The sequence below is a fragment of the Astyanax mexicanus genome, chromosome 1, assembly GCF_023375975.1.
Source record: "Astyanax mexicanus isolate ESR-SI-001 chromosome 1, AstMex3_surface, whole genome shotgun sequence".
Lineage (NCBI taxonomy): Eukaryota > Metazoa > Chordata > Actinopteri > Characiformes > Acestrorhamphidae > Astyanax > Astyanax mexicanus.
Genome location: NC_064408.1, coordinates 36958295 through 36973192, shown reverse-complemented (window position 1 = coordinate 36973192; position 14898 = coordinate 36958295). Strand labels below are relative to the sequence as shown.

Sequence of the window (14898 nt, the reverse complement as noted above, 5' to 3'; positions counted from 1 at the left end):
GGCGGTTGCTAAGGTGTTGCTATGGTATCCGGGGTGGTTGCTAAGGTGTTGCTAGGTGGTTGCTAGGTGGTTGCTAAGGTGTTGCTAGGCGGTTGCTAAGGTGTTGCTATGGTATCCGGGGTGGTTGCTAAGGTGTTGCTGTGGTATCCGGGGTGGTTGCTAAGGTGTTGCTAGGTGGTTGCTATGTGGTTGCTAAGGTGTTGCTAGGCGGTTGCTAAGGTGTTGCTATGGTATCCGGGGTGGTTGCTAAGGTGTTGCTAGGTGGTTGCTAAGGTGTTGCTAGGCGGTTGCTAAGGTGTTGCTATGGTATCCGGGGTGGTTGCTAAGGTGTTGCTAGGTGGTTGCTAGGTGGTTGCTAAGGTGTTGCTAGGCGGTTGCTAAGGTGTTGCTATGGTATCCGGGGTGGTTGCTAAGGTGTTGCTAGGTGGTTGCTAGGTGGTTGCTAGGGTGTAACTAGGCGGTTGCTAAGGTGTTGCTATGGTATCCGGGGTGGTTGCTAAGGTGTTGCTAGGTGGTTGCTAAGGTGTTGCTAGGCGGTTGCTAAGGTGTTGCTATGGTATCCGGGGTGGTTGCTAAGGTGTTGCTAGGTGGTTGCTAGGCAGTTGCTAAGGTGTTGCTATGGTATCCGGGGTGGTTGCTAAGGTGTTGCTAGGTGGTTGCTAGGTGGTTGCTAAGGTGTTGCTAGGCGGTTGCTAAGGTGTTGCTATGGTATCCGGGGTGGTTGCTAAGGTGTTGCTAGGTGGTTGCTAGGTGGTTGCTAAGGTGTTGCTAGGCGGTTGCTAAGGTGTTGCTATGGTATCCGGGGTGGTTGCTAAGGTGTTGCTAGGTGGTTGCTAGGTGGTTGCTAGGGTGTTGCTAGGCGGTTGCTAAGGTGTTGCTATGGTATCCGGGGTGGTTGCTAAGGTGTTGCTAGGTGGTTGCTAAGGTGTTGCTAGGCGGTTGCTAAGGTGTTGCTATGGTATCCGGGGTGGTTGCTAAGGTGTTGCTAGGTGGTTGCTAGGCAGTTGCTAAGGTGTTGCTATGGTATCCAGGGTGGTTGCTAAGGTGTTGCTAGGTGGTTGCTAGGTGGTTGCTAGGGTGTTGCTAGGCGGTTGCTAAGGTGTTGCTATGGTATCCGGGGAGGTTGCTAAGGTGTTGCTAGGTGGTTGCTAAGGTGTTGCTAGGCGGTTGCTAAGGTGTTGCTATGGTATCTGTGGTGGTTGCTATGGTGTTTCTAGGTGGTTGCTAGGTGATTTATATGCATAAATTAGATTAAATGGTGTTTGCACGTTGCTACGCAACGTGCAAATACATCAATCAGCTATGCACGCTAGGTTGCTCTGGCCGTTCGGGGGTGTCCAAACTTTTGACCCGTGGCTCCATTACACACAGTACTGGGGGGCCGGGGTGTCCAAACTTTTGACCCGTGGCTCCATTACACACAGTACTGGGGGGCCGGGGTGTCAAAACTTTTGACCTAACGCTGATTTATCCCATAGCTGCTCCATTACACACAGTACTGGAGTTCTAGCTACCTGTCCTTCGATCTAGCTGCCGTCCTCCGATTGGCCCCATTCATTCCAATGGGGCCACTTCGTACGACATTCGTACGAAATCCGTACGTCGTAACTTTTCGTAACGCATATTTTCGGAAAGAGCTCAATAAGTTCTACAGGTCCTCAATTGGTTTCATCTTAGTATTTCAAAAATTGCGACGTCCACGGGCGTGCAAAGTTCTGCCCATTCATTTTCAATGGGCAAAAAAACGCGTACTTACGAAGTTTTTACGAAAAACGTAAGTCCGATCGGAAAGCTGTATACAAGCCCACCATTCCCGATATGGACGCACGTTTTCTCTTTTGAACGAAGTCGATATTTCGAAAACTGCGGCACTAGTTAACCGGACAAAAAACAGGTGGAATAATAATAATAATAATAAGAAGAAGAAGAATAAGACTTAAGAAGAACAATACTGTGATTGCATTACTGCAATCACACTAATAATAAGAAGAAGAAGAATAAGACTTAAGAAGAACAATACTGTGATTGCATTACTGCAATCACACTAATAATAATAAGAATAAGACTTAAGAAGAACAATACTGTGATTGCATTACTGCAATCACACTAATAATAATAAGAAGAATAAGACTTAAGAAGATCAATACTGTGATTGCATTACTGCAATCACACTAATAAGAAGAAGAAGAAGAAGAATAAGACTTAAGAAGATCAATACTGTGATTGCATTACTGCAATCACACTAATAATAAGAAGAATAAGACTTAAGAAGAACAATACTGTGATTGCATTACTGCAATCACACTAATAATAATAATAATAATAATAAGAAGAAGAAGAAGAAGAAGAAGAATAAGACTTAAGAAGATCAATACTGTGATTGCATTACTGCAATCACACTAATAATAATAATAATAATAAGAAGAAGAAGAAGAAGAAGAAGAATAAGACTTAAGAAGAACAATACTGTGATTGCATTACTGCAATCACACTAATAATAAGAAGAAGAAGAAGAAGAAGAATAAGACTTAAGAAGATCAGTACTGTGATTGCATTACTGCAATCACACTAATAAGACTTAAGAAGATCAATACTGTGATTGCATTACTGCAATCACACTAATAAGGACTAGAATAGAGCAGAGTAACATGTAACCTGACTGGCATAAAACGCACAAGAACCGACAAGGGTCACTGAAACAAAGGGACTACTGGTGTGTCCCAATTCAGGGGCTGCATTCTTCGAAGGACGCGGTCTACAAAGGTGTGTCCTTTGAAGGATGGGTAGGCTGCAGCGGCTCTACTGAAATGGGACAGTCTACCCTACGGAGTATTTCCTGTTTCCTGTTTGAGATTCTACCTGCCACAACCAAAGTACTTAAATATTTCAAATGTGAACGGGTGGAACTGAACATAAACAAATAAAGGGCGTTTAAAATGAAGTTGGAAAAAAGAGAATACATTATAATATATATATATATATATATATATATATGTATATATATATATATATATATATATATATATATATATATATATATATATATGTATATGTATATATATATATACGTATATATATATATACGTATATATATATATATATGTATATATATATATATATATATATATATATATATATATATGTATATATATATATATACGTATATATATATATACATATATATATATATATATATATGTATATATATATATATATATATATATATACATATATATATATATATATAGTATTTTGTAGTTTATAGATATATAAATAATTCCCTTTTGAGGAATAAAGCTTTACAACACACAACTCTGGAATCGGAAAAGCATCCCAAAAGAGCTTTTATCTCATTCCCAGTGCTTTTTTTTATTATCAGCCACATAATGACAAGTCTAGACTTGTATTAACTCCCATTCATCCAGGGACAGTTGGAAATCATTAAGTGGAACAGACCAAGACAGTTTAACCATTATAAATAGAGATTCTTGGAGGAACCTTTTTGGAATATTCCACCGTAATCCACTGATGAGACACACAAGAAATGTCTGGAAAACTAAAGAGCTTTAAACAACATTTAGGAATGACCAAAACCCTAATTACGAATGAAAAACAGCGCAGATGGTGGATTTAATGAAATTGTAACAAAAAAAAAACACAGACCATGAATTCAAAATAGATTTTCTAAAACTATTCAATTTGATTTTAAATGTAGGCCACTTCCCAAGAGACTGGAACGGAAGTCTCATAACACCTGCTTTTTTCAAAATGTGACCTTAAGAATTGTCGAACATTCTGTATCGGAGGTAACCTGGGTAAGGTGTTTTGCAGCATCTTGGACACTTAAATAACTAATCAAGAGTAATAATTAAACAAAACATAACGTCCTTGGCAAAAATCAAATTGGATTTCTACCAAAATACAAACATTAAACCTCCTTTTTACTGTACACACACTGAAATATATGCAATATAAAATAAGAGCAGAGCCTTTACAGGCTTTGCAGACTTCTTTTTTTTATAAACATGTTAATGAGTTTATTATTGAACATTCCTACAGACTGGATCTGTCGGTAACACTTTCTATGAATGTCATCTTTATTAGACGCTATAACCACATTCATAACATATTGTAATGCATTCATATGGCATTATAAACATGGCTATACATGTTTATAAAAATGCATAACCCATTATAGCCGTGTTTGTTAAGCATTATGACTTGTGATCATAATACATTATAAGCTGTGCTTATAATATATATGTTAAAAAAGTATATCTCTATCATTAATAATCTAGTCCTACAAAGAAAGTCTGGCACTTTACTAAGAGCGCACAAAGACCTGTTATAATACATTATAATTGACTATAATTAATATTATATTTAAGACAAGAATAATTTATGAGTGGTTAAAAATATATTTATAGGATTATTGAGGGTGTGTTTATAAATTGGAAGCTTTTTTAGTCCCTGGGACTGGGACTGAGTTTCTTGGTATTGACGTATAACATGTTATAAACATGTAGCTATAAATGCATTATAATCACAGCTTATGATGCCTAATAAACATGGCTATAAAGAATTATACATTTTTATTAATATGTATAGCCATGTTTATAATGCCTTATGAATGCATTATAATGTGTTATGAGTATGTTTATAGAGTCTTATAGAGATGACTTTCAAAGAAAGTGTTACCGATCTGTCTTTTAAAATAGTCCACCGAAATAGCAATGCTTTTAATAGGGACTACAATTTTAAGAAAATTCTATTTTTATACTTAATAACTCCCACTGTGGAACCAGCGGTAAGTAAGGCCGGTGGTCAGCATGGTGATGATGCTAACAATGCAACAGGGATGCTGGAGGCAGTGCTAAGAATGCAGTAGTGATGCTAATGGTGCGGCAGCAATGCTAACAATGCATTAGTGATGGATGGCTGGTTGTAGCTGTCAAATTGCAGGACCATTAAAAAAGTTTTTCTCAGTTGCTTTGATGCATTTCTCAAATCAGAATTAATATTTGCACCACAGTGTGGGTGGGATTTTCTCAAAAGCTTCTACAAACTACACCACATAATGAATGAGCAGCTTATGCCCATATTTCACTTCTTTTATTTTGTTGTCTTTTGTTCATGAACCAAAAGTATTTAACGTATTTTCAGAATCAGTCATCAGAATAAAAAGTTCTGTAGTCATTAATTACAAACAAGTCAGTGAAAATGATTAGATATGTGGTTGTCTTTCAGTTTATTCTAAAAAAAAATACTTAATGCTAATGTTTAAATGTTTGACTGAGAATTATTTAAAATATCCTGAATTATTAAAAAAATCCTGTGAATTTGTGCTGGGCGGTTATGCTAACTGGCTAGCGTTAGAAGTGTTGCCAACTCCTCAGTAAGGAAAGTAGCTTTTGGCTGTCCTAAAAGTCACTAGAAGTCGCTAAATGACGCCATCGCCTAATTTGCATGATACATGTTTTTGAAGCTGTAAAAGAATTACCATAGATAAGTTAAAACTACAAATGAACTCTGAACAATTAAACAACTTACGTTGCCTTTGAAATAGGCAGTCACTTCTCAAAAATAACTGCATGACTTCATTACTGTGTTAATTCTAAAAAAAAAAAAAAAAAAAAATCTGCCCTTTACTCCTACCTTAATAAAGCACTGGCAGGAGTGAACGTTAAAATTGAGTACCCTAAATCAGCAGCGGGTCTTAAATCAAGATTACACACTATGAGTTTAGCTGTGAAAACAGTGTGAGAGAAAAGGCTGAAGCAGTGTGTTAACAGTATGCAGACTGGGCACAGCCTGATTACTCAGTGAGACAAGACTATACTCTCAGTTTGAGCTTGCTGTACCTACTCCATCAGTAATATGTTCTACAGAGAAAAAAAAACCAACATCTGCCCTGTGTTTCTACAGTACAGACACACACACACACACACACAAATAACAGCTTTTCACAGCCTGAAAGACAACTAGTGAGACTGGTCACGAATTCTGATAACTATAATAGCATCCTTTCCACAAGCTTCTGCAGTGTCACAACATTTACTTTTGTCCACAGTTGCATTGATTTTTTTCCCCCAAAATCGTGATGTATTGATGATGGGTCTGTTCTCTGTGGAGGCCAATTCATGTGTGAAAATGATGATCTCATGCTCCCTGAACCCTGTACTTTTTCACAGTCTGAGCCACATGAATCCATGAATGGCGTTGTCCTCTTGGAATATGCCCGTGACTTCAAAAAGGAAAAAGTCCATTAATGGATTAATAACCTGGTCCTTCAGTACAGAACAGGGTAAATCTGGAATCAGACCAGATGGCCTTCTTCCATTGCTCCAGAGTAAATAAAGTGTCCAGAGTTAAGGCTATACAGCTGTTTAATCCCAACACCTTGAGTTTCCTTCAACTTGTTTATGTGGAAATGCTCTTACTTTCACTATTAAACAGTTCTCTGAGTTTAAGTTCTACCAGGAAGACTCCAGAGGAAAGCGTGCAATAATAGCAGCTTTAATTTCGATAGTATTAACAATGTACTGTGTTAGATAACAATTTATGTAAAGTTAGCCTTTGGCGTAGGCCCCGTCGTTGGCCCAGGTATGCAGCATCTAGATCCTAGAAGATCATACCATATGGACCCGGTAGAAGCAAACTGGAGACGGTGGGAAAGAAGCAGGGGAAACGAAACAGTGCCTGAATACAGAGAAGAGCGTGTAAGGAGAGATGGAAGCTGGCGATTGGTTAAGATACAGGTGATGAGCATTGGAGTTTCCTGCTAGAACTAGCGCAGAAGCTTATAGTTTTGTTTATCTGCGATTTGATTCACCAACAGTTTCTCTGCTTGATGCATGCAAATAATTTGACTATTCTGGAACAGATTAACATCTTTTCCAAAACCAGAGCATTCGTCTTTCCTTGTGGTTGTTTGACAAAAAAGAAGCTATTCACCTCATCAGTTAGGGTTAAAAATGTGTTGCCAGATGAAACATCATCACCCAAGCAGTAAATATCCAATTGGAAGCTCTTACAGATTTGCTTATTCAAATCCAGGTGGTGACATTTTTTCATGATTTGAAGTTGAATAAAATGGAAACCTGCCTGGTGGGTCGTAATGTTCTTTTACCCACTTTTTGGAAAAGCACTTTAAGTTTGTCAAACCTTTTCAAATGGAAATCCAGCGTTCGATGAATACCACTTACATGTCAGGCTGTCCTACTGGATGTTATAATGCACAGCACTTGTATTCTTGTATTCTGTATTTCATGCTTCTCTGTTGTGGCGAGGTACCTTTGGCATGGTAGCACAAATCTTTTCTAGGAGGGATAAAACAGAACACTGCACTAATAAGACCAAATAAACCTCTCAAGTAGGAGCCTGAGCGTGCCCTAGAGTAAAAAAAACAGTAATCCGTGTCTAAACCAGAAGCAATCTGCCCGTGACAAGTTCAGCAAAGTGGGGAAAGAGTAAAGGGGGGTGCCCTTTGGGCAGGCTTTATGAACGCCACCTCACATTTCACACTAAACCAATCAGGTGTTAAAACCACCTGCCTGATATTGCAGAGGTCCCCCTTGTGTCGGCAAAACAGCTCTGAGCCATCAAGGCATGGTCTTTACAAAACTTCTGAAGGTGTCCTGTTGGAATCTGCCTCCTCCCCTGGGAAGACATTTCTATCTATTTTCTTTAATTTTCTGTAATACTAAACTTTGGTGTTAAGTAAAGCATTCATTTCCTTTACATGACATTACATTACCTTGCATTACATTTGGCAGATGGTTTTGTCCAAAACAACTTACAATAATGATGTACAGTGGTTGGACGATAAAACTGAAACACCTTTTAAGATCATTTTAGTGTGGGAGGCTTCATGACTAAATTGGAGCAGCCTGGTGGCCAATCTTCATTAATTGCACATTGCACCAGTACGAGCAGAGTGTGAAGGTTCAGCAGGGTAAGAGCACAATTTTGCTCAAAATATTGCAATGCACACAACATTATGTGTGACATACCAGAGTTCAAAAAAGAACAAATTGTTGGTGCACGTCTTGCTGGAGCATCTGTGACCAAGACAGCAAGTCTTTGTGATGTATCAAGAGCCACGTTATCCAGGGTAATGTCAGCATACCACCAAGAAGGACCAACCACATCCAACAGGATTAACTGTGGACGCTGTAAGAGGAAGCTGTCTGAAAGGGATGTTCGGGTGCTGGATTGTATCCAAAAAACATAAAACCACGGCTGCCGGGTGTTGGATTGTATCCAAAAAACATAAAACCACGGCTGCCCAAATCATGGCAGAATCAAGGCAATGTGTACATCAACTCTCCTGTTTCCACCAGAACTGGACGTTGGGACAATACATTATCGTGGTCTAAAACCAGGTCTTTCAGTTTCATTGTCCGATACCTGTACATTTTGTAATAGAGGGCATAGAAGTTCAAGGTAAAAATCATTTTAGGCAGGGCCTAAAGGAGGCCGAATGGGAAAATGGGATACAGGAGGATAGAGGTTTAATGTAGTTAGTTAGTTAGAGGTGTTAGGAGAGTAAGTGCTCTTTGAAGAGCTCTGTCCTCAGGAGTTTCTTAAAGATTGCGAGAGATTCTCCTGATCTGGTAGTGGAAGGAGTTTGTTCCTCCATTGGAGAATTCTGTATGAGAACAGTCTGGGTTGCTTTGTGTAGATTGTGTTTGGCAAAACTAGGGGACGTTCACTGAAGGAGCGCAGCGGCCGGGAGGTAGCGTAAGCCTTCAGGAGTGAGTGCAGGTAGGAGGAAACCTGTTCTATCATTACCGTGTAGGCAATCGTAAGAGCTTTGAATTTAATGTGAGCAGCCACTGGTAGCCAGTGGAGCTCAATGAGCAGTGGGGTGACATGTGCCCGGTTTGGCTGGCTGAAGACCAGACGTGCTGCTGCATTCTGGACCATTTGAAGTGGTTATATAACACAAGCTGTGAGGGCAGTTAGCATTCCATTGCAGTAGTCGAGGCGTGAGATGAACCACAGCTTGTACCAAGAGTTGGGTGGCCTGTTGTGTCAGAAATGGTCAATTTTTTCTGATATTATACAGCGCAAAGCAGCAGGATCAAGCAACTGAGGCCACATGGTGCGTGAAGGAGAGCTGGTCGTCAACCATAACACCCAGGCTCCTAGCAACCTTTGTCGGGGAGAGTAAGAGTGAGTCGATAGTTATGGTGAAGTTGTGTTGAATGGATTGTTTTGCAGGTAGAGCCAGAAGTTCAGTCTTGGTAATGTTTCCATGTGGATATGTCTAAGAGACACTGTGATATCCGTGATAGAGCTGGGTGTCATCAGCAAAGCAATGGTTGGAGAAGCCATGTAAACCAATTACCTGACCTAGAGAAGTAGTATAGAGAGAAAAGAGAAGGGGTCCCAGTACCGGAAAAGAGAAGGGGTCCCAGTACCGAGCCCTGGGGGACCCCAGTGGATAATAAGTGGACAAAGGACAGCTGTCCTAGCCACGACACCTTGAATGAGCGCCCAGTGAGGTATGATATGAACCACAACAGTGCATTGTCTGAGATACCCATGTTTGAGAGTATAGTTAAGAGGAAGTCCTGGTTGATTGTGTCGAAGGCGGCCAAGAGCTCCTGCTTTCATTACAGACAACAGAGCCATTTGAGTGGAGTGCCCTTTTTTTAAAAACTTGATTGGTTTTGGTCCAGGAGGTCATTCTGGGACCAAAGACTTGATTGAAAACTGCTCTTTCTAAAGTTTTAGAAAAAAAAAGAATTAAAGTTATCACCAAAGTTTAAATAGAAACCACAGGGAGTCCTTCAAAATCAAAATACACTCTTCAAACCTCTTTGAAAGCTGTGCAGGTGTGATTTTAATATTTTAATCAACAGGTTGACCTCTATTACTATTAAAAAAGTGTTTTTCTGGTTGTAATTTTATAGATCTTTAGGGTACACTAAGAGTTTCATGTCTTAAATGGAGTTAGCAGCCCATTTTTGACAGAAGTTTGAGCCATGAATTGGTTCCAGACTCTTCTTTGCTTTATCTTCTCTGTGGAATTTGGCAGCAGGATGTACCGAATGCACGGCAGGCTACGCATGGCTGGTGTGCCACAGATCTTCACGGCTGCATCAGGACTTGCCATCTATTATTAGCCACAGCTTTCCCGGTTTAACTTTAGCTCTCCTGGTTTAACTTTAGCTTTAGCTATTTTAGTTTAACTTTAGTTTCAGCTTTAGCTCTCCAAGTTGCTCAGACTAGAAGAGAGGAGAGAGTCAAGTTAGCATTGGCCAGGGCTATGCTGATGGAAACATAACTCACTTTTTGGACCACTTATTCTACACTGAGAGTAGAGCAGTACTGGAGAAACAAAACAGACATTTATAGGACTTTGGGAAGATACTTTGCACATTGTTGGCGCTGGAGAGCCAGTTAAACTTAAATAGAAGGAAAACTTAGATTACCAAGTACGGTTACCAGAGGCTTTAACAGCAGATCCTGTAGGATTCAGGGTTGATCCTCCATGGATTTCATTCGTGAGCCTTGGGCATACATGATCCTGTCACTGTTTTACAACTTGCCCTTCCATGAAGCATCTTAAGTAGGTACTAACCACTGCAAAATGGGTACACTCCACCACTCCATAGTTTTGAGATTACCTCATTGAGTCAACAAGTCATGAAAGTAAGCACAATCCCAAGTGCCGTGTGTCAGATATCTCATTTGATTGAGTGCTACATACCTGTTCCTAAGACACTGACCTGGGGTGAGCATCAGGGGCGAGTTCCAACCCCAGTTGAGTTGAATCAGATGCGCTGACCAGAAAAAGCACAAAACCATTCAGGAAACCCTTGACCTTCACACACACTCGCACACATTGTTACACAGGGCCCAATTTCTCTGAAAGCATCTTGGTGTTAGGATAATATTAACTGGTAGAGAGAGAGCGTTCAGTGTCATGCTCGCATGATGATATAAGAATCATCTTTGTGCTAAGATGCTTAAGGGAGCTCCAGCCCAGGTCAGTAGAGCAGTGCAATGAGCAGAAGTGCATGAATAATTGAGTCCCAACTCGTCGCTGAGTCATTAACATTCAACACCCAATTCAATACAGACCTTCCCCTGAGTCACTAGCCCCTCAGAGTGTGTGTGTGTGTGTGTGTGTGTGTGTGTGTGTGTGTGTTTTACAGTGCTGGATGTGTATCCTGAGGTGTGTTTCTGCGCGGGTTGGAAGGTCAACTGTAATGGCAAAAATCTCCAGCAGGTTCCTGCCGTGTCCTGCAACGTTACTGCACTGTGAGTCTCTCTCTCTTTCTCTCTCTCTCTCTCTCTCTCTCTCTCTATCTCTCTCTCTTACACACACACACACACACACACACACACACACACACACACAGAAACTAATTCAATGTCACTAATCCATTTATTAATTATATATAATATTTTGCTGAACTAACCCTAACACCTCTCTTATTTCTTTTTCTTCTTTTGCCTCCTCTCTTTCTTCTTCTATACTCACCTCTTCTTATTCCATTTTTTCCCCTATACTTTTTTCTTTCCTCTTCTTCTCTTTCCCCCACTCTCTATATATTCTTTCTTGGTTGAAACAGAGAGCTGAACAGTAATGGTCTGGTTTCTCTTCCCGCGGATCTGTTCATCCGCTACAGACGGCTGGAGAGACTGTGAGTGATGCCGCCTTCATTCGTTCTTCCCTTTCTCTCCATATAATATCTTACTTATGCATGTTATCTTTATTCTCTTTCTCTCTCTCTTTTTATCTCTTTCTCTCTCTCGTAATGTTTTTCTATTGTTCTCTGTCTCTTTATAAAAACATTTTACGATGAAGCACCTTTTGCTGAAGTAACATTTTGGTAAAAGTAAGTTTATGATGATAAATTACAGTTTAATCCTGGTTGATGTGCAACTGAGAGGTTGAAATTTGTAAAATTTAGCATCTCTTACCTAGATTACCTTGATCTTGATCTTACCTTGATTGGTTAGGTTCTACCATATGTTACACCTTAAGGCCAATTTGTACTTCTGCATCGAGCCTACACCATAGCCTATGTGTTGCCATGTATCCTACGCCAAAGCCTAGCTTGATGTGAAAATGTAGCTTCCTGGAAATGTAACCATGCGTCATGTGATGCAGACAGGCTATGGCATAGGTTTGACCCAGACGTTTAAATTGGCATTTAGCCTATATTTGTGTTTCCTTTTTTTCTTGGTCCTTTCTTTTCCTGTCATGTTTTCTTTCCTCTCTGTTTCCGTGTCTTCCCTAGCCTGTTTGTTTTCTCTCCTATGTGTTCTTTAGCACATGGCTTTGTTTTGTTGTTGTCTTCTCTCTTTCCTAGCCCTGCCCTGTCATTAATGTTCTTATCTGTGTCTAGTTTGTCACCCCGCCCCTTCATTATCTTCCCCAGGTGTTCCTTGTTTCCTCTGCTTGACTAATACTACTAATACACCATGTTTTATGTACATATTTATTTATTTATTTATGTAATGACTAAATTTTTGCCACTTGACTCAGACTAGTTGTTCACTCTCCACTATTGATTACATTAACGTTTATGTGAATTCCAAATTCCAATTTTTTTTTTATGTTTTTGCCACCTGCATATATTGGACCCATGTGGATGCATAATGACTTTTTAACATTTATTTTCAACATTCAATTTGTCTGACCAGAGGAGGATGGGCCCCCCCTTACATATTAGTCTTCCAGGGTTTCTTCCTCCTCCCACTCTCAGGGAGTTTTTCCTTACCTCGGTTGTTCACTGAGGGATTTTTATTGTATGTTTAATGTCTCTGCGACATCAAATTTCCGTAAAGCGCTGTATAGATCATTTTGATTTGATAATGACTTGCAGGCAAGATGCAAATGCAAGGCGGTTTCAATAGATGCCATACAGACAACTAACAAAGCAACAAACAATACCAAGACTAGAAAACAAACAACAAAATATTCTTTCAACAATGAAAATACTAATAAAAAACAAGTCAATCAAACAGAAAAAAAGATAACAAACAATACAAAACCAGCTACACTGAGGGTCAAACAAAGCATGACACTATTTTTCGTAGTAGAGCAAAGGAAACAAGGAACACCTGGCAAAGATAATGAAGGTTGTGACAAACTAAACACAGATAAGAACACTGATGACAGCGTGGGTCTAGGAAAGAGACAAGTCAACAACAAAACAAAGCCAAGTGCTAAAAAACACACGGAACGGAAAACAATCTAGGGAATGCAGGCAAGAAAACAAGACATTTACTATTTTTCCTTCATCTGTCGTCTCCAGTGTTTTGCAGCTCTTCTTGGCAGGATTGTGTGACTATTGCATGGTGAATGCACCCAAACAGAAATGGGCTTTGTTTTAAAAAACGTAATAAATTAAAAAACAAGTTTTTATTAATAATAATAATAATAATAATAATAATAATAATAATACATTTTATTTTTATAGCGCTTTTCAGGAAACTCAAAGACGCTTTACATTGCATAAAAAAACTCAATATGAAAATACATATTAAAATAATCATCATCATCAGCATCATCAAAACTATACAATAGAAATCAATAGAGCAAAACAATCAATGCATAAAAGATAGAACATTTAAAATTTTATAAGTTAAAAACAGTAACTTATTAAAGTTTTTAGTTTTTAGTTTTAGGACACTGATAACGATATGGAACAGTAGGACTTTAAGGCAATCTACTCATCTTTTCTTTTTTCTCTCAGCCGAGCAATTATAATAGTATTCTTTATGGCTGGATTGTGCTGTTATTAGAGTTCTTGTTATTAGCTGTTATTAATCGCCGTGCTGACTGGGATCACGCCTCTGCTTTGTTTGCGTTTAATTAGGAAGAGAGAGCTCTAATCTCAGCTGCATTGTTCCTCTCAGCAGGCCTTTCCTTCCTCGTGTGTTTACTGACTGCTGAAACCCTGCACTGTTCTTTTAGCTTAGTTTTTTTTTTTTTTTTTTTTTTTATATAAAAGTTGACTAATTATCACTGATTCTTTTTCCGCGTGCTGTCTGTGCTGCTGATAGCCTGTAAGAAAGCTTAGCAGAAATCATGAACATGGACATTTGTTCCGTGCTCTCTGCGCTCTCTACAGAAAGGCTATGTTTACTGCGGTGGCTTTTGGCATCTACAGGACTGTGTGTCATAGCGCATAAAGATATGCATTAGATACTTTTTGACAAAGCAGCACTTTGTGGAAAATCTAAAACTCTAAGAGAAGAAAGCATGTGGGTGTTTGGGCTTTTTTCTGAAGTGCTTTTTGCAGCCAGTCTGAAAAGTACTCTTCAGAGATTTATAGCTGCTGTGAACAAGGATGGAGCTGAAAGCTTAGGAAAGAAGTCATAAACATATTTATTCAGCTCCATACTTTATTCTGTTAAAAAAGCATAGATATCAAACATCATTTAAAAAAAAGCTGATTTATGGGAATTTGTTCCCTCTTTATTCATTATTCTTATAGCCCTTGTTGTTTTGCTATCCAGTATTAACCAGAGGAGGTGGGGTTCCCGTTTTAAATCTTGATTTTGTGCTCTGTGCTCTGAATCAGCCAAAAATCTCTTCACAGTGAGATGATCACGCTTAAGTTTTCATGAAATATCTAATGTTATCCTACCTTTTCCAAGGCATTGCACTATTTGATGCTTTTCTTCCCCATGTTGCTTGAAACCTTTGGCCTGCTTAATAATGTGGAACATCCTTCTTAAGTAGTTTTCCTTTAATTGGGCTCGCTTGGTAAACTAATTATCACAGGTGTCTGAGCTCTGAGACACAACACCATCCATGAGATTAATTGAGAAACAAAAAAAAATCCAACTTCCAATCCAATTTGCATAATACTTTAGAATGCAGTGTAATGTCCTTATGCTCTTAGCAATGGTCTCTTTTAAATCTTG

The 14898-nt window shown here is 39.2% G+C and overlaps 1 protein-coding gene across 2 annotated transcripts in view; it reads left to right on the top strand.

The window, feature by feature from the left end:
- Window positions 1-14898, top strand: part of rxfp2l (relaxin family peptide receptor 2, like) — a 319695-nt gene that overhangs the window by 210869 nt on the left and 93928 nt on the right. For both annotated transcript variants that reach the window (XM_022685114.2, XM_022685107.2), the window contains 2 exons: window positions 11169-11274; window positions 11589-11660. In XM_022685114.2, the coding sequence (XP_022540835.2) occupies window positions 11169-11274; window positions 11589-11660 (178 nt within the window). The remainder of the gene's footprint in view (window positions 1-11168; window positions 11275-11588; window positions 11661-14898) is intronic.